Raw genomic sequence first — 26,393 nt, 5'->3', positions numbered from 1 at the left:
CTTTAAAGCTGTACGAAGCCAGATAATGCAAAGGTTTTGTCAAATGAATTCTAATCACTTCTGAAATGACCAAATCAAGAAATACAGGAAAACCTGAAAGAAGCTGTTAGTTTGGTGGGAAGGTAATGAAAAAGAGGGTGGGAGGGGCAAAGAAGTCAATTCCATCTAAATCACTGCACACCATTCTAACAAAGATAGCTCCAGAAACGTGCACACAGAGACACCTTTCAAGTCTCTGAGAACAAGAGCGAGATGTAGCAACTGAAGGTAACAAAATGGCATACAGCCATAACTTCCTTTGAACTCTGTGGTCAAGGCTGTGCTGCACCCACCACCATAAAAGAAATCTCTTATCTGTTCCTGTGAAAGAGAAATTGTTTTCAGAAGAACAGCACATCCTGTAGTTCCCAGGTAGGGCATGATTCATCGCACCTATTAACCTAAGAACCAAATGAAGAAAATGGCCAAAATGGGCCCCTCTCATGTTCTAAATGTGTTCCTGGAAATACCAGCATCTGACATCACACCATGCATGTTCCACTGTTGCTGTGTATTTTCTATCATCTGTGGATACCCTAACATCATCTTAGGATATAAAGAGTCTCTCCTTTCAGCACCTGCAGTGAAAATCTGTCGACCAGCACTGCAGACTAATCTCTAGTAAAACACTGTTTTAACTGCTCCAGCACTTCAAATGCTTACTGTTTCTTATAATAATAAATTCCCTGATAGCACAGTGACCAGAGATTTCAGTGTGTGGTCTGTAAATATTTAAATAACAGGACTGAAGTCACACATCCTCTCTATTAATATGTAATCGAAAACGTCACAGTGCAAACGCAGTGTGGCCTTTTTAATATACACCTGAGTAATTTTCCTCTTTGCAGCTGACCTACATAAATTACAGCTTGTACTGGGGTTTATTAATAGGTCAGCTTTTACAGCAGTATCCAGTAATTGTAATCACTCTGTATGTAACTCTTTTGATTATATTTTGCTCATGTTAATGATCAGCTATGATGGATGCCCTATAAAGCTAAACAATTCAGGCCTTCAGCTGGAATCCTTTCAAAACTACCTTTGAAGGAAAAGTGTGGTTTTCTAGAAAGAATTGACAATGTTAAAAAACACTAGTAATATTTTAATTAGAAAGAATTAAGTCTCAGCGTTGGCTTTACAAGTTATAGACATGAAAAGGTCTGATAGGACATTCAGGTTCCTATTAAACTCAGACGTTAACAAAATGCACAACCCTAGTCCAGAACTAGTCCACTAAAGAATGTTGTAAAAGTCAAAAAGAACTTGTACAAAGGCAATTAATTTTGGGTTCTTGTCTCAGACATGTAAACATCAGCACCAACTGCACCAACTGTCAATACTGCAGACTGGTTCCTTTCACTTTCCACATCTCTTTACAGGAGCTTTTTGATGCTATTAGTTACATTGGCATTTGGGACTGCAAACAATGTGACCTCTCTGCCACCAAAACACCCACCTCAAATCATCCTTGACCATGCTTGCAAAGGCGAAATGTGGGATTAATACATCATGCACAATACTTATAGCTCTAACAATTATATTTCTACAGCACTTTTCACCCAAAAGATTGCCAAGGGGAGGGGACCACTTGATCCACCACCGAGGTGCAGCACTCACATGGGTGACACCAAGCACTCGTAATTCTCTACTTGCACTGCACACCAGGCACAAAAATGTGAAAAAATTAGCTTCACCAACTCAATTAAAGGAAGAATGAGATGAATGAAAAAAAGAAATGCAGGGAGGCCAGACTGTGTGAGCCCCATGTGGAAGTTAGCCAGGAGTCCAGGCTAACACCCCACCTGTTACGAACAGTTTTATCGAATCCGTAATAACCAAACAGTCAAGGTCTTGGTTTAATGTCTGAGTGGAATGCTTCAGTCTTAGGTAGTCATTTGAAACGTGCACTGAAGCAGCTCATGAATCCTGTAAAAAGTGTATTGAATTATTTTGCCACTGTACTTCAACTATATGCAAACAATACAACAACCTTTAGGTTTGATTCTCACTAATATCACATTGCCACAAGGTTTTTTGTTTGAAAAGTGAATTCAGCTTATCTACAATGAATATTGAAAACAAACCATTATGGGTTTTTTTTAATTATGAAGGTAACAATTTGCCAAGGGCTAGATGACACCATTACAAGAGCATTGCTTCCCAGAACTCTCAGCAGCCTAAACTCCCTGCACAGAGCGGCTCACCTTTTGAGCACAGTGGGCTTGCCGCTCGTCTAGTCTGGCCTTGGAGGTGAGCTTGAGGCAGCAGTTTGAATTAGGGGGCAGACCAAATGGATTTGATATACTGTAGTGTATTTTATCCTGGGTTTGACTGGTATACCTTCCCGGCCTCATCACGCTGTTCTAACCGTGGAACATGACTCCTGCCCATGACTGAGCCCTCCTCCCAGAATGTAAGCAACACATGGCACACCCTGCTTGTGCTCACCTGGCCAGCATGTCGGTGAGCTTGACGAAGCCCACGTAGGCCAGCTCGAACGCCCCCCGGTGACGAGACTGCAGGAGCTGCTGCCGGAAGTACCGGCCCACCCCCTCCACCTGTGGGAAGGAAGGAAAGGAGCAAAAGAAGGAAAGTTAACTGGCCATTTTGCTTGAGAAGCAAGTATTTAAGGACTTGGGATGAGAATTTAAGATCATTTAAGCCATGGGAGCTATGCTATGGAACTAATACATTTCAAAGAAGCCAAGAAAAGATGGAATCAGTAACTAAACTGCAAGGCCTTAGTTTTTTATAACTTACAGTGCAAATGAAACAACTGATAAAGTAATAAAAATCCTTACTCTTATATAGCACTTTTCTGGACAACACTCAAAGCGCATTACAGGTGATGTGTAGCCTCCACCACACCAGCCAAAGTGTGACAGTACACTCATCAGCTCTCAGTGGGGAGGAGAACAGAGTGATGAAGCCGGTTCATAGATGGGGATTATTAGAAGGCCATGACTGGTAAAAGTCAGGGGGGAAAATGTGGTCAGGACACCAGGGTACTGTATCACCCCTACTCTTAAAAAAAAAAAAATCCAAAAAATGCCCTGGGATTTTTAATGACCATGTGGAGGAAGGACCTCAGTTTTACGTCTCATCCAAAGGATGGCTTTTTTTACAGTTTAGTGTCGCTGTATCTATACTGGGGTATTAGGACTCACACAGACCACAGGGTGAGCGCCCCCTACCGATCCCTCTTATACCTCTTCCAGCAGCAACCTCTGGGTTGCCAGTTGTGAATTGCAGGTTGATACAGCTGGTGATGAATAAAAAAGAAACTCTGGTGCAGCGAGAGCTGCTAAAAGAAAAGTGAAAAAACACCTTTCAGAAAAAAATGAATTCTCTAAGCGTTTGAGAAGGCTTATAAAAGTCTGTGTTAAGCAGGCAAAGGTAGATTCAAACTAAGACAACACCAGAAAGAGGAATCCATGTGAAATAACTAAAGGGCAAGGTAGGGCAGGGAACCAAACCAAGGAACCAAACCAAGGCCACAGTGTCTGAACAGACAGGCTCTGGAGGCTCAGCTGACAGCTGAAATCATCATTTCACTTTCAAAGCTCCTTTTTTTTCCAGAAACGAGATCCCTACCATAAGGAAGCTTTATATAATACATGGAATTTCCATGGCTGCACTGATATATATCTAGTCTTCTTTTAATAATTCTGAAATCATTTTCATAGGGTGCTGATGTAAGAGGGTTCTTACAGAAGCAACAGCTTACCAGACATCCAATCATATAGTGCAAGATGCACACAATCCACAAACTAGAAAGCAAAATTAAAGGATTCTGAATAAGTGGTATGTGTCACAAAGGTTGGATAATTAGCATTTATTCCACAGCTTTCAAGATGGATTATGCTGAGAGAATTAACACATGCAGCTGTGGGTGTAACCTATATGGGTGGATCTGTTTTATGTTCGCTTTGTCTAAATAGCCTCATAGATAATGTTACTTTGTACAGTGTCTTGCAACTAACATTCCAATAACTGTTTTTTCCAGAAATCTACATTACGGTTTTAGTGATGTACCCTCTTATGACTGCTAGCATATATTTCTTTGCGTTTTGTAAAACAAAATTGTAACAGAGAACACAATTTATCACATTAAAGTATGAGTCATAAAGACATAAAAATGTCCCATTATTTACATATATATCATATCAGTAAAATATTATGAGAGCAGAAGTACACTGAATTACAGAATGAAAGCAAATACCACAATGTTAAGAATTATGAATAAATTACTTAACTGTCAAGAGGAAGAGAAACTCATATTTATTCCCCAAACACATTGCTTACAGGACATCAGTGGCATTATTCTCTTTTAATTAGATCTTCAAAACCTAATTTTTATGGATCTGATTGTTTCACAGTCTATATACAGTCTGGTATATGAAATGAAATAAGCCTTAATAGCTTGATTCCCCTAGGCTACCCCCCTAGACTACTAATACCAAGAGAAAATGCTAACAAACACACAGCTGGACTTGTCATACTTTATTATAAAAGATTCCCATGATAATTGCCTGTTGGAAAAAATGGGATATTCAGAACTTGGTCTTTGTGGTGCAGGACAAATTTAGACCAATCAAAGGAGCACATTTCAAGCACACTGCACATGAAGTTGAGGCAGATCCACAGGCCACTGCTTGGTTGGTATGACAATAATAGGTTTATTCAGCTAGTTATTAATTCTCCTTATGCTTTAGTAGTTAATGGCATTATTTCTGAAATCCATGCCTGCCATTACATCAGAGTTTAGTACATGTTTCCAAATGAATCCTCCTTCAGTTGGACTTAGAGTGAATCACACTGCTCTAGACTCTCTGTAGTGGGTTCTTTATCACAGCTTCTGGTCACCCAGTGTTGCAATAGGCTTTCTGACCCTCTCCAAACACTGAACTCCTGCCAATTTACCTTTTTGGTTCTATGTCTTGCTAACATGAACAACAGGAAACGTTCCATCCGATTAAGGCAGCTTTCAAGACCATTTGCACTTCATGCCCAGATGATCAATCTTTCTTGCCTGTACGTTTACAAAGGAGGTTCTGCTTTGGCACGATGTGATGCCATGAAGGATATTCACAGAGCAATCATAAGCAATCCACATGACTAGCTCACAATAAGGATGTGCTTAACTCACATCACTGTAGCAACCATATGCTGCATAATGCAAAATATCAAATTGCAACCATGCAACCAATAAGCCCAGAGCATGAAGGGCTTTACGGAGTGATGTTTCCCCACCTGCAATTCTAATCTTCAGCATCACTTTGTGCTCAGCGCCTCAGAACTCATAGCCCAAGGGAATATCAAAGCAGCGTAGCTGGACTAATAAAATTGTGACAGTAACCAGGAGAGACACAAGGGAAAATTATCTTGCTTCTGATTTTTTTAACTTGAGGTTTTACAGAGAATTAACAGATTTTAGCTATAGCAAAAGATCAGCAATAGCCTGACATGAAAAATGAGCTTAAAGACCCCCCAATCCCACAATACCAGCCTGCAGTGCAAAGCTCGGGTGTGTTTACTGTCGGCTGCTGGGTCTCGTTTTCAGGGATCTAGTGGATGGATACCCGAGCTAAATCTAAGCTAAGACATTATTAAGACTAAAAAGCTCTTTCTGGAAAGGCATAACCAGCGACTCTGTGGGGTCCTTGCAGGGTCAGTGGGTAAACCAAGATGCTAATCTCAGAGATCATTACATGCCACAGGCGTTAAAGATTCTGGGAACCAGAGATCCTTCAATGGCACCTTTCATTCTCATTTGTTTGCAATGAAAGTGAAGTAAAGGCCTTTAAAAAAATAACAGAGGAGTCTAATCACCTTAGGCAGCTGCCACATGACTGGGCTTTCCTCACATGTACGTTGTCCCTATCTGATTGCCACTGCCCTCATATGAAAGCCCAAAACAAGCAATCACCCTCCAAATGCAACCATATCCCCTTTCAGAAAATTAAGGTCTTCCATATAAAAAAACACGAAAAGGAGGGCAGCAAATACTTAAAAGTATTTGACCAAAGTGAATGTAAATTCCAAATTCAACAAACACCTCACATTACTGTGCTAACCCCAGAGCTGAAGAGCCTGTGAAAGTCAGCAAATTGATTAGGGTAGTGTCAGGGTATAATGTCATATTAGTGCACAACAGTAAAAATATATACAGTAATTCTGTGCATAAAATACCTTCTGGATGTTAGACCGAAACAGAACTGATTGAAGACAAAGAGACCGGTTAAGTCTAGATGTTTTGTTTTTTGGATGGAGATTTTCCAAATTTTTTAAACATGCTTATACAGAAGTCTGGGAAAACAAAGACCAGTTAATCTGTAAGTAACTTGACTTATGCTGCTACAGGATAAAAACCCCTGTGACCAGGGAGCACCACAAACAATTGAATGCTTTCCTATTAATTAGACACAGAGCTGTGACTGGGCAATTATGTTTAAGAAGTTACTCCTTACTTAGTTGGAAAGTAACACAGCTTTATGTGGTTATTAATCTTTATCCTTCCTATAGTTGATAAGTTTTTTTTAGAAAAGGTAATTGCTTGTAGTGCATTACCATAAACTTTAGAATAGCCGTTGCGTTCATCTAAATAATCTAAGTATTAATAATCTACAGTAAGTAATAATCTAAGTAACTAATAAATAATCTAATCTATTCCTTTTTTGAGCTTTAAATAATTAGATACAATTTTAAGCAGAAATGCCTCACTCTTTTCTGTAAGTTCTATGGAAGAAAAACAAGGCGCACGTTTGCATCTGGTTATTGCTGCCCTGCAACCCCAGTCTCAACCTGGAGCCTCAGGCCTGAGATGAGTCAGTCCCTTGGTCTTTTTCAGCACCTATTTGACATCAGCCGGCATTGCAGTCACTGAGTGAGAGCTGTTTGCAATCAGAAACCTGTTGGTTTTTTTTTTTCCTCAAGAAACTATTACAGAAAAATGAAGTATTAAAAACAATTAGAGGAGTGACTAAATGTTTCTGTTGCTATAGCGCCGACGAGAATGTAAACACTTTGCTGTTGCCCAGCAAAGCGCTAGTAAACAAGGCAAAGCTCCGTACTCAAGCCAGTGACGGTACTAGCTGGAAGATGTTTGGGCTGTCATAAACACGCACAAACACTCCGTGGAGGCTGCCGGAAAATAAAACTAATATTTAAAAAAAACATTTAAAAAATCTGAATTGCTCACAGACATTTGTTCAACCAAATTAAGCCTGGATAACGGGGGAGTGGGGAGTGGGGGGTGGGAGGATGCCTCCCACATCTCGTTAATCTCGAGAGGGCGTCTCTCTTCGCTGGGGTCGGAAATAAAGTTTCAGATCCGTAACGAAAGCCTGCCAAGCTCTGCACTAACTTCGGTAAAGCTAAAGGACAGTACGCAAATGAGTTTTCCATTTATTTTGGCGCTAGGCCTCTTATTAAATGCTCATAGCTTTCCATCGTCCTGCTAGGAAGGCAGAACAGTGACTGTAAAAAAGGAGATTTTAAATGAAGGAATTATTCTCAATGATATTCAGGCTAGTTGTTTAAAAGGTGGGTTTTCAACTCATACAGGTTGCCACCATTCACTTCTTTTTAGGAAATCAGTCACTGCTTTGCCTGAATTTTGTTTTTAGCCTTGAATCTTTTTTTTTCCATTCAACCCTGTTGTTCACATCAGAACACACAATGTTTCTTACAGCTTAATGGGCCAATGCAAACAATCGCACCAAGAACCGTGGAGCAATTCATCTTGGTACTTAGATTATATAAAAGGATGTTTGGTGAACGCATTCCCAAAGACAATATCAGTACACATCAGAGGATGGTACATCAGCTCAATGTGACCAGCATATGAGTCCATGATGGCTCGCACGCATCCTCCAGTGGGTAGGAGTGATGTCAGTGCTCCGGCTCCCCACAACCCTAACCACAACTAAACGCTTATTGAAAATGTATGGATTATTATCGGCACCATACAACTAATACCAAGTTTTCCTTTACAGTTTTTCATTTACAGCAGGATTAAGAACTGCTACAGTACTAACCAGCTTGAACTGGAATAATAAGCTCCTCTACATTTTTGTTGCAATCCCGGAAATCTGAAAACTGTTCTCTGTTGAAGGCACCATCTGATTGATTTCAACATCTCCTCAAAAGCTATGCAACATAATTTAAAACATATCTGGCTTTAAGGAGGAAAGTGCTTAATTCTGTTTTTCTGGTATCAATTCAGTGACTTATTTTGCATGCACATTTCACATTTTCACTTCTGAAAATCACTCCACAGTTTTGACTCTAGTGCATCAAAGCGTCTTTTCAATGGACTTATAATTACTAGCTGGTACAGTGACTTTTTACCCTGGATCCTGGATGTCGGTTTATGTAAGGTTCAAGAAGATATCTCTACTTGATCACAAGGTGGTCACGAGTTCTGATTTCAGACATGACAGAAAGGAAATAACAGGCCAAGACAAAAAAGTGAGAAATGCAATTATGTAAATCTTTATGTCAAACAGTATAAAATAGACCGTTTTCCTCCAGATCTAAGCCTTTATACTGTATGATGAAACAGGGCATCTTAGAAAGCAAAAGTACCCCTCTTTGTCTTCCAGCCTGCACCTGGACAGCAAGGTACATGTTAGTCACGTTTTTAAACAGGTGTGAATCTTCTCTTACATATTCTGCAAAAAAATCCATGTTTGTGCAGTTCAAATTTAAGACCATGTATTTTTTCCCACACAATAAGCAGACTTCAATGTGAGGCTCATTCCATACGGGTCAAAGAAGTTGGTGTGTAATTCTGTAAGCTACTGTGTACTCAGATCATCAGCAGCCACGAAAAAGGAGGGAAATGTGATGCAGCTCAATGGCACACAATCACCCCTGGCAAAGGCAAGCCTGCCACTTTGAAACCAAACCCTCTGTGACATTCATAAAACACAGTGACTGAGGCACTTCCACTGAAAACCCTTCTCTCCCTTTTTCATAACCCCACGATCATCTGATCCCAGTGTGAGCTGGGGAAGAAGAACTCTCGACAGCTGGAGCCACACATGTGGAAATCAATAAAGCTGATGGAAACTGTCAAAGTCAAGATCCACTTCGATTTGCTTCATTCTTAAGAAAAAAAAGAAACAAACGAAGCATTTAAAGCTGTGTGTTATTACGTAGGATGAAGGCTTCAGCCAAGTCACGATCAAATCAATCCTGTTTTACAATCCAAGGAAGCAATCTAAATAAACAAGCCGCCTTCTCGGAACTTCAGAAATGGCAGCTGTAAAATCAGGAGATGTTGAAACACTTCCTACGGTACAGAAAATAAAACTAGGCGGGTCTCTGTCTCTGTTTTGAATGCATGCTCTTCAAAACAATTAAATTAAAATCTGTGTGTTAACCAGACATGCAGAGAGTAGGCCTTTCTGGGCCAGTGAAGAATATACTCAGGCTCAGTATGGCAGTCAGTCAAAGAGTCAAACTAACTCTTTTAGTTCCATTTGGTAACTCACTAAACTGTACTTCTTTCTCACTGTAGACTGTAGATTCCAAGTCCCACCTTTATCCCCACAGCACTGTGGGAACTGGTGACAAACTAATACTACTAAACGTCTCAATCTATCATTTCAGGAAACCCGCTGTTCTCCAAAGATTAATGGGAGGAAAACAATAACTAACTCATGCACTCAGAACATCGGTAGAAGGGAAAAATCTAGTATCATATCTAGTCGGCCTTAAATGATTCAATACCCAATGAAAGCAAGAGCTCCAAAAGGACAATTGCATTTGCCTTCATGTTCTCAGGTTTCAGAGGTAGTCTTTACAAATTGGAGGTCAGCAAATTAGATGAAAATCATGAAATGTAGAGACCATAGCTTCATAGGTAACCTTATTTAACTTTGCAACAGAAACAAGAAAAAAAATACGATGTATTTTCAAAGCACAAGAGTGAAACTTTCTTAATGTTGTTATGACCTTTTACCTCTGATCCAGTATGTTTGTGAAACGTCTATAAAACACCGTTCTGGTAAAGTCTACTATGCAAAAGAACACTGCAGCCAGATACCATAGTGCAGCCAGGGACAGAAACTGCTCAATATTAACATTTGGGAAAGAGCTTATCTTTTCCAGAAACCAAACAGAACTGGCAAGAGCCAGTCCTGTGTTTACAACAGAGGTGGAAGCAATTTGGAAAGAATGTACGCAAATTAAACTGGTTATGGCTATTAAACACTGGGCCCTGAGTGAAATGAAGGCTCTCCCTAATGAATGTGGTTGCTAATTGAAGACATCCGCAGCATGGAAGCAGGTGTAGCTGCTGCTCAGGCACTGCACAAGCTTCACGGGATGCGCACACTGCTCTTTAATGGCATTCCAGCATCTTCCATTACGCCACTGCCAGTTGAGAATGGTCTCCAATATTCCCATTAACAAAATATTCCCAGGTCTGCGGTAATGACCTCCTACTGTCAAAGGGGCACTTTCCTGCAATAAAACACTTTATTTACAGACAGCCACAACAAAAAGCACTATAAGACAAAGACTTTGCCTTGGTGGCCTCTGAACTGTGGGCCAATGCTGTGCAGGTTTTTTGGCTCATGTGGTGGAAACTCTGTATAGTGCAGGGTGCAGGGGAGACTCGGGGCTCACCTGCTGTTCTGTAATCAGCCCCTCTCGAGGAGGGGCTTCAGTCTGGAGGGGCAGGTTCTGGCACAGCATCCCAAGCAGCATGGACACCTCCTTCATCGTCCGCCAGCAGCACACCAGCACCATCTGAGCCGTAACTCTGTACTGTTCTTCCCCTCCACCTGCCAGAGGACAACAAATAAGGCCCTCGTTTCAAGGCTCATTAATCTGTCTCCAGTTTTACAAACTGTACGTTTCAAGTTCGTACTGATTAAATATCAAAATAGCGTACACAGATCTGTATAAAGGTATACTCAAAATAAAGTACAAACCATGAAATACTCAGCACTTTAATCAAAGTTTGTGGTCTGTAAAACACAAGTCAAATTACCATTCGGGCACTAAGGCCAAAGTTTTGATTCCTGTACTTGTGCAGCTCCATAACTATACATCGCGCAAACATGCTGGAGCTGAGAACACAGAACTTCACACGGGTAGTGCTGTACCTGAGCACGTTAATCAAATTGTGGATTGTCCTGAAACGTGCATGTTAAAAATCCAGCACGATGTCCCTAACAATATGTTCACCATGTGTGTCTCTTACAGCTGCTGAGAAACGCAAGTAGAGTAGCTAATCTAACAAACAAAGCACATTCCTCTTATCCCTGCATTATCGCAGCCCTATTCATTGGAATCAGAGCACTTGCAAAAGTAAAAAGGTCTAAGGCATATGTGTAATTCTTTAAAATTAGTCCATTTCCAAATATATTTTCCCTTGTTTATCACAGCTTCATCTGGTACAATGTCACAGGCTGTATTACAACTTTTTACTTCCTCTCTGGTATTAAGGAAAATACTTTCTTTAGTATTCAACCCAGATTAAAGAAACAATGCTGTCTGAAATCATCGGTCCTGAAGAGGTCTTAGAAAATTTACTGGGACAAAATTAAAATGGACATTTCAAACTGGACTAAACTTCCTCAGTTCGAAACTGCTTTGTGGAGATTTTTAGTCCCATGTAAACTGGACTTTAACACACAAATGCGCCCACCAGGGAATAAAGTTAAAGCTCAAGACTCCCAGCAACAGACTTTCCCAACAGAATGCACAATTAAAAAGAAATTGTCAAAAGTACAGTACCATGTAGAGATAGCGATATATCTGATTGCTGTTGAATCTAGAGCTGCTTTTAAGCTCATTGCTGTTGATTAACTGTAACACTGTACAGATCAGGAACTTTTTTTCCTTAAGCTCCTCCTTACTCCCTAAGGTGCATGCCCCATAGTATCAGAACCGCTGGGTTATGTGACCAGATGTCACTTTACCAACCCTATAGCAAAACTATTGTGTCATATTACTACTATCAGCTATTTTTCCATTTGAACTATTTTTAACGCTAATGAAACTAAAGTGCTAAAACTGACAAAAAATTACACAAATTACAAGCAATTTCAAATAGTATCTAAAATGAGACAGTGATGGGAACTCAAACACTGTGGTGGCAAATGATCGACATTTAATGCCAAGAATCTTGTTTCTTGCCTGCCTTACAAAATCCCTCTCAAAACGTGAAACAGTCTGCTAGCAGGAAGCAGGACAAAAGATCAGATGTCTCGCTACTCTGTGAGGCATTGGCTCACTGGCTCCACAGTCTTAGACTGTTCAATGGAGAAACAGTGCCTCCCAGAGCTTACAGCGAATAGGACTATGAGGAATGAAAATGGACACCTAAAAAAATCTGTGACAGAAGTACAGGTATCATCCAGATTAGAACACTATTTCTGCATAAACTAAAGTTAACTAACCAATAGTTTTGATTTGGTTTGAAAGCTGATTACCATATCGGTGATGTATGTTATTATTACAAATTATAAAAGTATAATATATGAATATTGGATCCCATTAAAGTAATCTCTGTGCAAGACAATAAACATATCTAAAAATTTCAATGTGAAACAGCCACACTGGAACTCTTCTTTTATACAAAAATCATCATGCTCACTTAATAAAGACATGAATACATACCTAAACAAAGCGTGTCTTCAGGATCAAGACCTTTACCTGCTGCATTGTTCACTGCAGGGTTAACAACTCATGCCCTACCCTGGCCCGGGGTTATTCCCCTTTGGAAACAGAAGGAAGTCACTGAGGCTCTGTTGCTGACCTGTGACCCCAGCAGCATGCGCCTGCTCTAGGCTGCCTCCCCCTGGCTCTGGCTCACTATTGCCCAGCTGACGAGGTGATGTGAAGAAGTCATTCGTGTCACGAGGCTGAATCTCCTGAAGGATCTGCTGCAGGCAGGCAGATGATTCTGAGAGAAAGACATAACACATCGAGACCTCAACTTGTGCCTCGTGTAAAAACCCATGTTCAATTAACGCTGAATTTAATGGATTGATCCTCCTTTATTCGGAGTAATGTCAAGCAGGCCTCACCCGAGTCAGTGTCCATGGGAATGAGTCCCTCAGGGGAGGAGCTCTGTACAACGGGTGACACAACATCAGACATCCTGTAGGACATCTCAATGAGCTCTGCCACCACTGGCCTCCACTCTGACACCAGCAAGAGGGACCTGTCGAAAAGTCAAGACATAACAGTTGTACTGCCTCAGCTCTGTCTGAAGAAAATATAAGTTCATTCAAAATTAAAGCTTCCAGAGTAACATGATAAAAATGTTGGCAAGCCGACGCAGGGGTGTGGATGCAGTGAGGGAGTAGTTTGATACTCACTGTGAGCTGAGCTGCTGCAGTGCCACAGTGATGCAATGGGCTCGTCCATAAAGGGGGTGGGAGGCCGCAGCTTGCAGGAGAGAGGTCTCAGCTTGAGCAACCTCAGCTTTTAGACATGCCAGGAGGAACAGCACCACTGCAAAATGGCAGAGAAGAGACATCAGTCATGAGAAAACACCGCACAAGACCGCACCATTTATGCGTGGGCTTCAGGGAGTCTACGTTTTAATCTTCTGTCATCACATTTTCACAGGGGCAGAAAACAATCCAAAATGGCCATCTAACATACGAAAACCATTCCAAATTCTCTCCATGCCCTCTCCTTCTCCCATCCCCCAAATCCTCACTGGGCGGTATCCCCTCCCACCCGCCCCCTAAACCACCAGTTCTACCCAGCGGGCAGCCCCTTCCCTCCTCAGCCACAGATGATCACAAAAACCGCATCGGAGAGCAGTATTTAAGGGCTGGCTCAACAAGGAGAAGGCCTCATTAAGGGGAGAGCCCGCTGATGCCAGGAAAGGGAATGTGGAGGCCAGCAGCTCTGAGAAAACAGCTTCTAGGGGTAGTTATACCAGCCAGTTAGATTTAACAATTAAGTCATCATACAACTTAAGAAACAGGGGGACAAGGGGAGATGATTTTTTTTATCAAAACAGCAAAGCTGAGGAAACTCAGCCCCCAAAACACAGCTACTTCCTAATTCTATGGATAAACCCAAAATAGATTAAAGGATGGCCAAGGACTTTACAAATCGCAATGTCGATTCCAGTCCCACTGGTAAAACTCACAGACAGCACAATCATAAACATGAATAATGCCATTGTCATGTGTCAGATTATGTAGTCGACTGTAGCTCTATACCCAGTATGATTAGATAAAAGCAAATCTGAAACACATTTGTGCATGCACAGCAATTTTAGGCATCCATTTGTAGTCCAGTGTTTGTGGTGCCAAGTACTGTATGTCTGAAATGGCCTTTCAGTATCAACTTGTAAAGAAACTGGTTTAGCCTTTGCACATTAACTATCCAGAAGGAGAGCATTACACAAAAAACAAAAATTTCAAGGATTAAACAGCAAAAGGAAATGTCATTTGTTCCAAGATGAATTCCAGCTGTTTCTGGACAGTGCAGAGGCTCCAGTTTATAAGAGAGAAACAGAGTCATAATGGAAATGTTTAGAGCACCACTGAGCTGTTGTCAGCAATTCATCTTTACTTTGCTTTTTAACTACCCACAGATGATTCATTTTTTTGTGCACATATGCTGTAAATTACATGAGCTTCTAAATATATGACTAGTGTTCCTAACTGACCTAACAGATGAAAGCTGAAAGAATTTTGTAACTTTAAAACTCGGTAAACAAAACACAGTTAAGCCGTGCCATGTGCTGTACGCACCACACAAATATCAAAAAGTACACTCACAGAGTTATAAACAATGTGAGGCTTAAAGACAGGCTCATGTATTCAGAGGATCCTACATGAAGCTTTAAACAAGTACAGCTTTGGTGTCAGGAAAAAAATAATTAAGGCCTAAGTTGCTCTGAATGTTGACAATGTTTAAACTCTTACTTCCAGATATATACAGACAACCTATATTTAAGTGTTTAAGGATCCACTATGTGCTGTAACCTGAAAATATGAAGAAAGAATGAGCCTTTCAGTACAAGAAAGGGACTGGCACATACCAGAAACACCAAAGCAACTGCAAGTTACATACTATTTTTTTCTGTAAAACGGTCTTCTCCAGTAAATTAATTACCATGATGGCTAATAACGCAACAAAAAAATTTAATACGTTTTTTTTACATTCACACAGTATTAAGGCAATTCATCTTTTCTGATTTTGTACATCTTTTACATATTTCTGTATGTATTTGCCAGTAAAAATCATTTATTGAACTGAGTGATATGAATGCTCAATACCATTATGTTCAATAGGAAAAAGACACAAAGCCGATACCTGCTAATGTGTTCCTCTCAAGCTTAAAGGCCTTAGAAGCCGGGGACTCTCCTGGTGTGGGTGGCTGAAATGGTATGCACTGTTCTTGGGCATGGTGGCTCAAGGCCTCCACCAGCCCTTCCTCATAGACCAGCAAGTTGAGGAGGTGGGAGGCAGTGACACTATCAAAGGGCTTGGTGCTGGTGCTGAGGTCCAGAGCGACTCGAAGCAGCGAGCTCGGCCTGCCTGGCTCCTGTGTCCCAGGACAGAGAACAGAAACACATACGGATAATGAAACAGCACTAACACTGCACTGTGGCAAAATCAATCATGCAATTGCTGCGAACAGTTTGTGCTTTGGGCATTATGGAAATTTAACACATAATTATTCAATGCATTAAGAGATAACATTCATTTTTACTGAAACACTTCTGAACCAAGTACAACAGACACAAGCAACCAGAATTAAATCTGCTTTTAACAACTTCTTCTCTAGAACACCAATGATTTGAAGTAAAAGAAGAAGAACGAGTTCACAACAGGCAAGTTAGAAACTCAAAAAATGAAAAATAAATGTTTTTGTGGCCTGGAGTGGCTTTTTTTTAAAAAAAAACCTTGCAATAGTCAATTTTTTTATGACATACTCAGTTGATTTCAAATCACCAATTATTCATAACTCAGCTTACCAGCAATGAGCCCTGTCCACTCTGGAAGAAATGGGGACTGTAGACAGGCCCCTCCAGCACACCTTACGGTGTGAACTATTCAGCCTTCTTGACACGTTGTAAACTACAGAATGCCTCTCAGGAGAGCGCAACAGAGCCACCATTTCAACAACAGTGGAGAGACTTTTTGACCAACTGATGTCCAGCCTACCAGGGCAGCACTCTGCCAACCATGTGCCAGTGCTTGGGCAATCCTGGCCACAGCAGGCTAGTAACACAGCCCATGTTGAATCCTGTGACGTCTCAGAACAAGTGCAGGAGTCACTAGGAGGGGTGTTACTGGCACAAAATTTTCCTTTTACTCAATCTATTTTGCTTTGATGTACTGAATAAATAAGACGCTTTTCTCCAGAGTGCAGGACGTACCAACAGGCTGTCTGAGGGATAGGGAGCTGTCATTGTTGGCACAAAGAACTACTAGATACCATGGAGATTGAATGCCATTTAAAATTTTGAACAGAGCTGAGCTTGGGTTACTTGTATTTTAATATACAGAGAAGAGCCTGAATACATATTAGTAGCTGCTATGCATACAATGACCAGCCCGGCCTGCGTGAGAGGCAGCGAGTCTGACCTGCAGGCTGAGGGCTGGGGGAGGCAGTCTCCTCAGCAGCTGGAAGGCCAGCTGCTTGACCTCCAGGAAGGAGCTGGCCAGGCAGTACAGGACGGCCTGTGCCTGAGAAGGGGTCACCATCTGTCCCAGTGAGAACAGACAAGGACCAGAATCCGCTGATGGGGGGGGAGAGACAGAGGAAGCGAGGCTGTCAGGACACTGCACACAGCAAAGTGAGAATTATAAAAGGATTTTTACAGAGCTGAGATTTAACATATTAAACACATATGAATCACAAAACCCAACTATGTATACTGAGCACCTGTTGGCTACATTTTTAAATTCATGAATGAGTAGAGGGAAGATAAAATGAAAAATTAGCACAGTTAATTAGCACAGAGTTACACAGATGACATTGAAACCACCAACAGAATATTCACATTTCACATAGGTGAATTGAGAACACATTCTCATTCACAATGAGGACCTGGAAACCCATTTATTCGACACAGTGTTAACTGGAGCACTTTCAGAAAGTACTTTGCTCAAGAGTCCAACAGCAGCATCACACTCACTCAGATCTGAACCTATGCTACTCCAATCTGAGTCAGAAGACATGAACATAAAAGCATACAAACAAGGTCTCCAGTAAGTATTGTCCTACTGAGAAAAATCCTCAGTAAGATTTTTTCATTACCATGAGGCTGTTAATGTCCTGTCTTTTTATATTGCTTAAAATGATACTAAAAAACAGAAGGAAAATCTCTCTGTTCAGGAGTTGTAGGACAGACCTGTGCTGAAGGAGAAGAGGTCAGCGATGTGTCCCAGCAGGTGTAACGCAGTGAAACAGGTGGGGAAGGAGGCACCAGGGAACAGGGCGTGGAAGAGGGTCTCACATAGCCAGCGCAGAAACTCCTAGAGCACAGCACACAAACCACAGACTGCAAACCACAGCACTGAACATAGGCTAAGACACCTCCAGGCGGTACAACAGAACACTGTACTGCTAAATTCTTAAAGCCTTATGCATAAAGTAAAAATAGCATTTCTTTGAAGGTCAAACAAAATACCCTAAAGTTGAAATTGTGCAACATGGCCAATTTACATTCAGAAAGGTCTGCAATGAAACAATGCAAGAAGAAAATCTAGGAGTTTGTTAAATGACATTCTTTAACTAGACAGTGTAAGGAAGCAATAAAAAAGCCAGAAAATGCTTGCATACACAGTTAAAAACATTTCATTTGAATTAACAGATGTAAAGTTAAAATTACAGAATGGGAGAGTTGGACTACATTCAGAATGCAGATACTGTTGCAACAGAGTAAACACTAAGAAGAGTAAACAGACTAATTTCTGGTCTGAAAGGAATGCTGTATTCAGACAGATTAAGGGAACTGAGTTTTTCTTGCCTGGAATGAAGACGATTCAGTTCCAGGGGATATTTTCAAGCTCAGCAATGAGACCACAGACATAAGTGGTGATAGGTTTAGGAGCATTTAGTACCAAAAACGCGAGATTTCTCTACCCAGAGTTTTAAACCAACTGCCTAGACTCAATGTTGACGCTAAGAAAGGCAGGCCAGACTACCTCCTTTCGCTTGTAAAGTGTATGTTCTTCACGTCGTAGTGGTGAAAAAGCCGTATTGAATGTGGCACAGTTTCTCCCTGATCCAAGTGTACAGCCGTACATGTGGCCCTCCTCTCATCCATTAGACACTGTACCTCATATGTCTGCAGTGTGGTCCTGTTCCCATGCTCCTGGCTCCGCTCCTCTGGCCTGTCCTGCTCCAGCCTCCTCTGCAGCAGCTGGGCACTGTCCTTCATCCTGCACAGCAGCTGGAGGGAAGCACAGGATACACAGCAAGTGGCCATGGGTCTAATGCTGAACTACAGCATAGGTAAAAGCACCACATGCTCAGCACAGGCAAGAACACACTGTCCTATACATGCTAAAAAACTTTGTGCCTTTTTCTAATGCCAAAAGGCAATGTGAGCTTAACTTATCAAACTGCAGACAAAGCATATAAAGCTACCAGCTGGTGAGCTGTCTAGGTAGAACAAGAAATATTATCACATTGCTTTGATATGCTGCAGAACAGGAGCATGACCAACATGACTGTAAGAGCTCAAGAATGAAATTTTAAGAAAGCCGGCTCAATCAGGGCAGGTTAAGGACAGAAAAAGAGACTACACAAAATCAAAAACTGAATCTCAAAACTGAAACTGAATCAAAATTCCAGCAGAGGGCACTGCTACACAAAAGTAAGAACTGGCTCTCGCAGCTATAGAATCACAGAGTTTAAATTAAAGCATAGTCTTTTGACTTTTTTAAAGATTCTTTTGTGTTCAAACAGTATGATGGAAATTGAATGCACTGTCTTTGCCAATAGTTCCAGTACATATATATAATATAAACTGTTGATTAGGGTTTATACTGAAGACCCTTCACAAACCAGGGAGGTACATGCCTTCCTTGGCCATGCTTCCTGTTGAGAGTCCCACAGTGCCTACAGGACTGTAGTATGAGCTGCAGGAGAAATGGAACTGTCACAATAGCTCACAGCTGCCGGACTGTAGACAGAGATCACTGCTGCTCTGAAAGCTTAGGAATAACCTACCTGACTCCTACCTGTCCACCCCTCGTCAGAGACAACCAAGCCTCCCGTACATGGACTCCTAAGGGAATTCTGGTCAGAGCCCCTGACTCAAACTATCAATGCCTGGTCTATAGGACTCAATATGCACTTGAACGACTACCTTTCCTGGTTGGATTACTCATCAATTACTCATCACCCTGTTGCTCTTTTGAAACTGTTTTAAAACCAGCGTGCCAAGCCCAACTGTCGGGGTCGGGGTCTGACCTTCTTCAGCAGGCTGAGAATCTGCTGTCTCACTCCTGGAGACTGGCTATTCAGGCTGCTGGGCAGGAAGTAGCGAATCAGATCCATTTCCTCTGTGGATAGGTTCTCTGTGCTGCGGTGGCTCTCACAGATCAGCCCCAGGGCATCCAAACGAACCTGTTGCATACACAGACATGTGCGCACATTAAAAATGCAAAAACTACACTGCAAAGTTAAATTTGATTCACCTCATATTGCTATTATATTAAACCCCAAAACTCACACCAGCTTTTGAAAACAGAGATCTATTTGCTGTACAGATTTCCCATGTGTTCAATATTACCAGCAGATTCTGTTTATTGTGTGCTCCCTTTAACCTTGCTGACCTGTTAGATATTATCAACATTTTAACTCATCTTTTTTTACCCATAGTAGGGTCTTTTTTTCTTGACGCTCCTAAAGTCCTTTGCACAGCTCAATGCATACAATTTCAATTTCTGGTGCCTCCAGCATCAGACAAACTAGCTTAAGTTCAAGCCTGTCATCTTCTGCCAAGTTTTATTTGCCAATCAACCATCTGTTGATGAATGTACAGTACCTGGTCATGTTTGTGCACCAAGGCCTGAGAGAGCAGTTTCAGGGGAACCAGCCCCCCCCACAGCCCCTCTTGAGAGGGACTGACTACGCCCTGGGCCCGAGCCGCTCGCAGACAGGTCATCAGAGCTCCCAGGGCCCCCCTGCAGTCTGGAGAGCCTGCCAGACCGGACAGAAACACGGGTTACATAAAACACAAGAGGGGCGCCTGTCAGCCCATCTTGGACAGCCAGCAGCCCACGGCTCGCTGATCCAAGAACCTCATCAAGGAAAATGACAACCTTTTTTGGAGATGCTGCACTGGCATTTTATTGAATAGACGATGTAGGCAAATTCATCATGCTGATTTCTCACCCACATGGCTGACAGAGGGTCTGTTACCTCTGTAGTAAGCAGCATGTGTAACCACTGCTGGAAGAGGTTCACATTCTAATTCACACCAGGCTGGCAGAAGCTATCGTATGGGATTTTGTTACCTGTGTCATTACCTGCTGGGCTGTGCTGGCTACTCTGCAGGGCACGAACCATGTGCTCCATGCTGCCAGGGCTGCATCTCAGTATCTTGGGCAGGCAGTAGTCCAGGATGTAGGTGGTCTGGTCCAGCTGACCTTCACACAGAGCTGCCAGCAGAGGCGTCACCCAGGTCTGGTGCCACATCTCCATCCACGAATCCCCCCGTTCATGACAGGATGCCAGCTGAGCCTTGTGGTTCACAAACAGCGTCTCCAGGAGGCTGCTGGCATAGGGGGCAAGAGACTGATCCCCCATGAGAGAGAGAAGCTGTGCAGGAAGCTGAGGATCTAGAGCGAGGAGGCTCTCTGCACCCAGGTAGTCCACCAGACAGCTCAGAGAGCCGTACTTCCCTTTGCTGTGCCACTCAAGCCCTAGCAGACTGTGGGTCAGGCTGGTGAAAAAGGGGTCTGCAAGGGGGTCAGATATTCGCATGGCGATCTGGTGCAGCTTGAGCACGTTCTTAAACAGGGCCTTGGTCTGATGCCGGACGCCATCCAGAGGATGCTCCCAATGTGCATAGATGTGTTCCAGCAGGCGTCCCACCAGCTCAGTGCCCCCCATCAGGGAATGCCTGAGGCTTGCAGAGCAGTGCTCCCCCTGCAGGACTTCCAGGGCTGCACAGCTCCATAGATTCAAGACACGAGCCACCGAGATTGCAGTGCTGGACTCTCGCACACTGCAGATACAGAAATACAGACAGGAACACCTTCACTACACAGTCATTAGCATGTCTTTAATCTAAGTGTACGCACTGTTAAATTACAATAATTATATTATTGTTAAAAAGTTAGTGTACTAAACCTTTTAAGAGATCATAACTAGGCTTCTCGGGACCCAGAAAAATGCATGAAAGAAAACAAAAACATAAAAATGCACATGCAAGCAGCAGTGTCAAATACTCAACTGAACTTTTAGGAATGCCCCGTGGAGAGAAGGGGGAGGCGTTGTATAGTGGGATTAAGTGTCCACTGAAATCTGCTCTTGTACCTTGAATGAAGAACTTCATTCATTCTCCAGTCCACCCAGATCTGTATAACTGGGGACAAGCATTGCTGAGAATGTACAGGTCTCTGCTTAATGCTACAGAAACCAGGATGAGCTCTGGCCCAATGAGCCGTTGTGGCATCGTATAGATTGTCTTTACCTGTGCTAAGTTAGAATGGAATGACTCTTTGCATTGGAAGTGGGAGGAAGGAGGAAAAGGGAGAACTAAACAGGGTCTAACCTGGAGTCCAGAGAGAGCAAAGCTTTGGGAATAAGCAACAAGAGCCTCTCCTCGCCTGACCCAACGGCCTTGCCCCGCCAGGACAGCATAGCCAGAGCTCCATGGCACAGGAACAGGGTCACACTGGTGGGGCGGACGCAGTGGTACAGCTCTCCACAGCTCTCTAACAACCACTGAGGTGCACTGCCCACACGCTCCTCTGAGCCCAGCAACAGACTGGCCACCTGTCACACGAAGAGCACACACACATCAGCCCAGCATTGGCTGCTGGAATAGACAGCCCATAAATCAGCAACAATCAGCACTGGTGTTTCTTAATAGGTCCACTTTATGGAGTGCTGAACTTCAAATCTTAATAATGTCACTCAACTTAAAATTGTTGCCTAATAAAATAATAACACTGTTTCTGTCCTAATTAAAACAGCATTCTCCCTCAGATGTTCCAGGACCAGTGAACAGGTTCCTGTGCCAAACATGTTCCGCACTTTTGTAGTTAATTATTTATATTTATTTTCCTGGAAAGGAAGACATAATCATAACTATGGACAGGATAACTGAATTCCAAGGCATAGTTCAGTTGATCCAATAATGATAATGTTCAATACCCTGTATCCAGTAGAAACACTGGTCAATAATGGACTCACCACACTGGCCACACAGTCACTGGGCCCCGTCATGCTCCTAGTCAGCAGTACTACTGCCATGCCTGCAGTGCTCTGGACTGTCTGCACAAAGTCACCTGCCCAGGAGGCAAAGACATGAAGCAAATACCATCAAGGGGACAAAAGCAGGTGAGAAAAAAAAGGAAAGCAATGCAAAAATAGAGGAAAAAACTAAAAAATAAAGCCAGTCCATACTGTATAATCCAAGAGACTTCTCACTCCATTTCATGTTTGTGATTGCCCCTCATGTCAAGACAGTCACTGAGGAGAGTGCAAAGTGGCTGCCTTACCCTCAGTGAGTATGCTGGTGTAGCAGCGCAACAGGTCACGCAGTGTGTCCATCAGGGGGCTGTCAGGTGCTGCCTGCAGGACCGCAGTGATCTGCTTTTGGGATCTCTGTACCACCAGCATGGAAGCTTTCACTGTGGCCAAGCATGCCTGCATCAGCTGGGCCTGAGCAACTGGACTGCCTACCAGACGACTACAAACAGAATAGAATGCTCAGACACTACCACCTCAGCTTCCAAAATCCAGATATGGCATTAAAATATTAACCCTATACAGTGTTAGACACAAAATTCAAATGCCATACCAAAGCACTGTACATATCAATGGCAAACAAGTCCAGATCTCTCGAACTGCTTCACGCAGTACTTAGAAAATTATTTCAAACAACTAGATCGTTAAAAAGTACGCACTGTGGAGTCAAAAAAATTCATACTTTTACAAATGAAACTGTGTGAAACATGTTACCGTGGGCAATTCCAGTGAAAGACACTTAAGTTGAGACACTTAAGGTAGCTCAATATCATCTCCATTTGTGCCTTTGAGGGAATGTTTGCTTGATAATACAGCATATATATCACTCATGTGAGTGAAATTGTTCAGTTGCCATCTAAATATGACATCCACGTGGTCCAACATATACACTGTATGTGTAGCCCATTTCACGGTCTCAGAGCACACAGCTTTCAGAACACAGCACCCTTCATGAACAATTAAAACAACAGGAGTGTACCAATAATTACCCCAATTTTACCTGTTCTGTTGTTGATACTCAGACAGGGCCTTCTGAAGAAACTGCAACACTGTAAAGATAAAAACGCAATTCTAATGCTCACACAAGTTTGGCACTGTAAATTACTCTGCCCAAAGCAATGAGGTCTGACAGGAAATCTCATTAAAAGTTTAGCTGAACTCATTTGCATAAATGACATTACACTGCAAGTAATAATTATGGAAACATAATTACATTTTATTGCGCCTTTATAGAACCCTTTACAGAAATTTGCTGGAATCTGAGTTTATGTTAAGTCTTAAAAACCATCAAAATCCCAACTTGCCTTCTGTTAGTAAACTGTGAATGCAACTTTCACCTGTGGATAGAAAAAAAAAAAGTGTAATTGGTTCTGTAGCTCTCAAACCAGAATATTTCCCCATGTACACAACCAAATCAGCGACTGGGACAGGTCAAATATAAAAAGATGATACAAGTCAAAAAGGCCAAGGCAATAAGAAACGGTAATTCTATTAAACATCTGATGTAAAACTGCACTGTATAATAGGAAAGTTTGGACTACCTTGCTCCCTAGGTAATTCCCAAATGAGAACATAGCAGTTTGAAGTCATTAATCAAGAGGGAACCAAGTTACTACAGTACAAACATGTCTCGCAACAGCTTTATTCTTGAATTGGTTTTAAAATAATTCATACTTAGATCTTTGCTTGAAATTGAGGGATCTTACAGAGACAGGTGTTTTTTTTTTTCTGAAATCATGTGAACCACTCGTTCTGCAAAAAGGCCATACAACTAATTGTGTGACTTGTATAATAAACTTTCACTTTATAAACTTTCATGAATTTACAAACTATTATGGTTTGCCATAATAAAGGGAGTGAAAACATATGCAACCAACATTTTAATTTTGGATTTTTCTTTGCTGCTCATACTGACATTTAACTTGTTTCCTCCATCAAAGTGATCAGTGATCAGCATTTGTGACTAAAATATTTACTTTAGAAAATGTGACACTGCACATTAGTTGTAATTCAAATAAATTGGACAGCTCCTCAAGAACACAAATAATCTTACAAGGCTCTGTATAGGAGAATGGCCTCCACCATAGAGGAGATCTCAGAAAAAATGGCTGTCAAAGGAAATGGACCAAGGAAATCCTAATATAACTTTATGGAATAATATAATATACCTGTAAACAACTGTATGAAACAACAAATTGAAATATTTTAGATGAATTACCTGTAGAACATTGTAAATCTTGTTACAAGCTTTTAATACAAAAGTTTAAACTAAAAGGTTTCATATGGTTGGTTTAATACACAAATTAAAGAACTGGAGACAACAAAGCTATATTGGCCCAAGAAAAATTGCAAACTTTTGCATCGCATCATATTTCACAAGACACCTGCTCTATCACATTCAAACCTGAAACATACCCAGGTGGAAGCCGTCGAGGCAGGCAGTGATGGTATCGGTAAGGTGTGCGTAGTGCGCTGAGCTGCATGTGGCCAGGCTCTGTGACAAACGCTGGGACAGGCAGCGCACAGCTTGGTTCTGCAGACAGCCTGGTACTGTGCTCAGAGCACTGCAGAGAGGACACACTGGGGTAAGAGCACTACCACGTGCACACAGCCTTTCCTGAAGGTCTTGACACATCTGCTTTACTGACCTCACTGAGACACATACTGTTTTGTACCATGAACAGTGTGGGAACTGAGTACCTCCGGTGGTTTAAACACCGTGCATTTAATGCTTGTGCAAAGTGCAAAGAGGCAGTAAGAAGCTACGCACCCCATAATCAGGTGTCTCTCTGCTCCAGCCCAGACCAGAGAATGGGTTTCATGTGATGTGCCTTTACCCTAAAACTTCTGCAAAGATCTAAGCATAGTGACAGGTAAATCTGGCATTAGGACAAGAAATCTGCCCACACCTTGCAAGAGCTCTCTTCAGCGGGTTTCTGGAATGCAGGGAGAAGAAAACACAGGCCAATGTCTCCAGGCAGGCATTCATCAGGGGGCTTTCAGCCTCGTCTTCACTCAGCTGCTCCAGAAGGGAACCAACCTAAGAATACAGCAAGAAATAAACTGGCCATTCTTGCTTTCTCGCAGTCCAGCAGACAACTCTTGGCTTGAGCAGTGTGCTTGTTTTCCCACAGACATATATTAAACCTTTTCTTAAATTACTTGTCCTTGTCCCCTGTAAAAAGAGAATAATCGACATAAGAAGTCAACTCATGTCTAACACGTCGATTGAATCCAATTCCACTATCGCTGAAGGATGCACCCATAGCTCCAAGCGCTCAAATCGCAAAACAGCAAGAAAGTAGGACTCCTTTAAAAAATTGTGGATATCAATTATAGGCGTTCCAGTAGAAGAACTGATGATAAAAAGTACCTACTTTTTTAATCAGTTGTATCTGCTGGACTCCATCTGTTAGCTTGGCACACTCCTGCAAGACCTCAGCAATTTGCTCTGCCAAGGGGTCACCTTTGAGACCTACAGGAAAACGTACATCCTGACGTTAGACAAGGTCAACACAAACAGGCCAGGCCACCACAATTCGTAAATGACAGGTTTAGATCTAGTGCAAACTGGCTTAATGTCACTTATACCATGACAACGTGTTCACTTACACACAAACAGATTCAGCACTAACAGACAAATGTCATTCAATTCAATAGGAAGCAGAAAGACTACATGTCCATAAGTATGAATGTTAAACAGTAATGACATCCAGTTTAGTTTCTGGAACTACTGGAAGCAAAGATGACCACCAGTTGAGAGGATCAGTTTTCTTCATTTAGATCAAAAGAATATAAGAAAGGTCACACACTAGACAAGACCATTCAGGTCATCAAGCTTGTCGTATTGCTTGATGTTAATTAATTACGGCAACTTCTTGAAATTCTTTATTTATCTACCCGTGTAGAACATTCCTTT

The 26,393-nt window shown here is 42.0% G+C and overlaps 1 protein-coding gene across 1 annotated transcript in view; it reads right to left on the bottom strand.

The window, feature by feature from the left end:
* Window positions 1-26,393, bottom strand: part of thada (THADA armadillo repeat containing) — a 113,476-nt gene that overhangs the window by 86,126 nt on the left and 957 nt on the right. Inside the window, exons 4-23 of the mRNA XM_088934345.1 lie at window positions 25,852-25,949; window positions 25,384-25,514; window positions 24,890-25,038; window positions 23,779-23,811; window positions 23,475-23,523; window positions 22,726-22,916; window positions 22,418-22,512; window positions 21,774-21,997; window positions 20,524-21,224; window positions 20,040-20,194; window positions 19,463-19,618; window positions 18,324-18,437; window positions 17,394-17,517; window positions 16,624-16,778; window positions 15,346-15,577; window positions 13,383-13,518; window positions 13,089-13,225; window positions 12,818-12,964; window positions 10,678-10,835; window positions 2,488-2,597 (exon numbers count right to left, since the gene is read on the bottom strand). Of these exons, the coding sequence (XP_088790471.1) occupies window positions 2,488-2,597; window positions 10,678-10,835; window positions 12,818-12,964; window positions 13,089-13,225; window positions 13,383-13,518; window positions 15,346-15,577; window positions 16,624-16,778; window positions 17,394-17,517; window positions 18,324-18,437; window positions 19,463-19,618; window positions 20,040-20,194; window positions 20,524-21,224; window positions 21,774-21,997; window positions 22,418-22,512; window positions 22,726-22,916; window positions 23,475-23,523; window positions 23,779-23,811; window positions 24,890-25,038; window positions 25,384-25,514; window positions 25,852-25,949 (3,295 nt within the window). The remainder of the gene's footprint in view (window positions 1-2,487; window positions 2,598-10,677; window positions 10,836-12,817; window positions 12,965-13,088; window positions 13,226-13,382; window positions 13,519-15,345; window positions 15,578-16,623; window positions 16,779-17,393; window positions 17,518-18,323; window positions 18,438-19,462; window positions 19,619-20,039; window positions 20,195-20,523; window positions 21,225-21,773; window positions 21,998-22,417; window positions 22,513-22,725; window positions 22,917-23,474; window positions 23,524-23,778; window positions 23,812-24,889; window positions 25,039-25,383; window positions 25,515-25,851; window positions 25,950-26,393) is intronic.

Source organism: Atractosteus spatula, chromosome 15 (assembly GCF_055471065.1).
Source record: "Atractosteus spatula isolate fAtrSpa1 chromosome 15, fAtrSpa1.hap1, whole genome shotgun sequence".
NCBI lineage: Eukaryota > Metazoa > Chordata > Actinopteri > Semionotiformes > Lepisosteidae > Atractosteus > Atractosteus spatula.
Note: the sequence above shows the minus strand (reverse complement) of the source record. Positions and strands in the feature narration are given on the sequence as shown.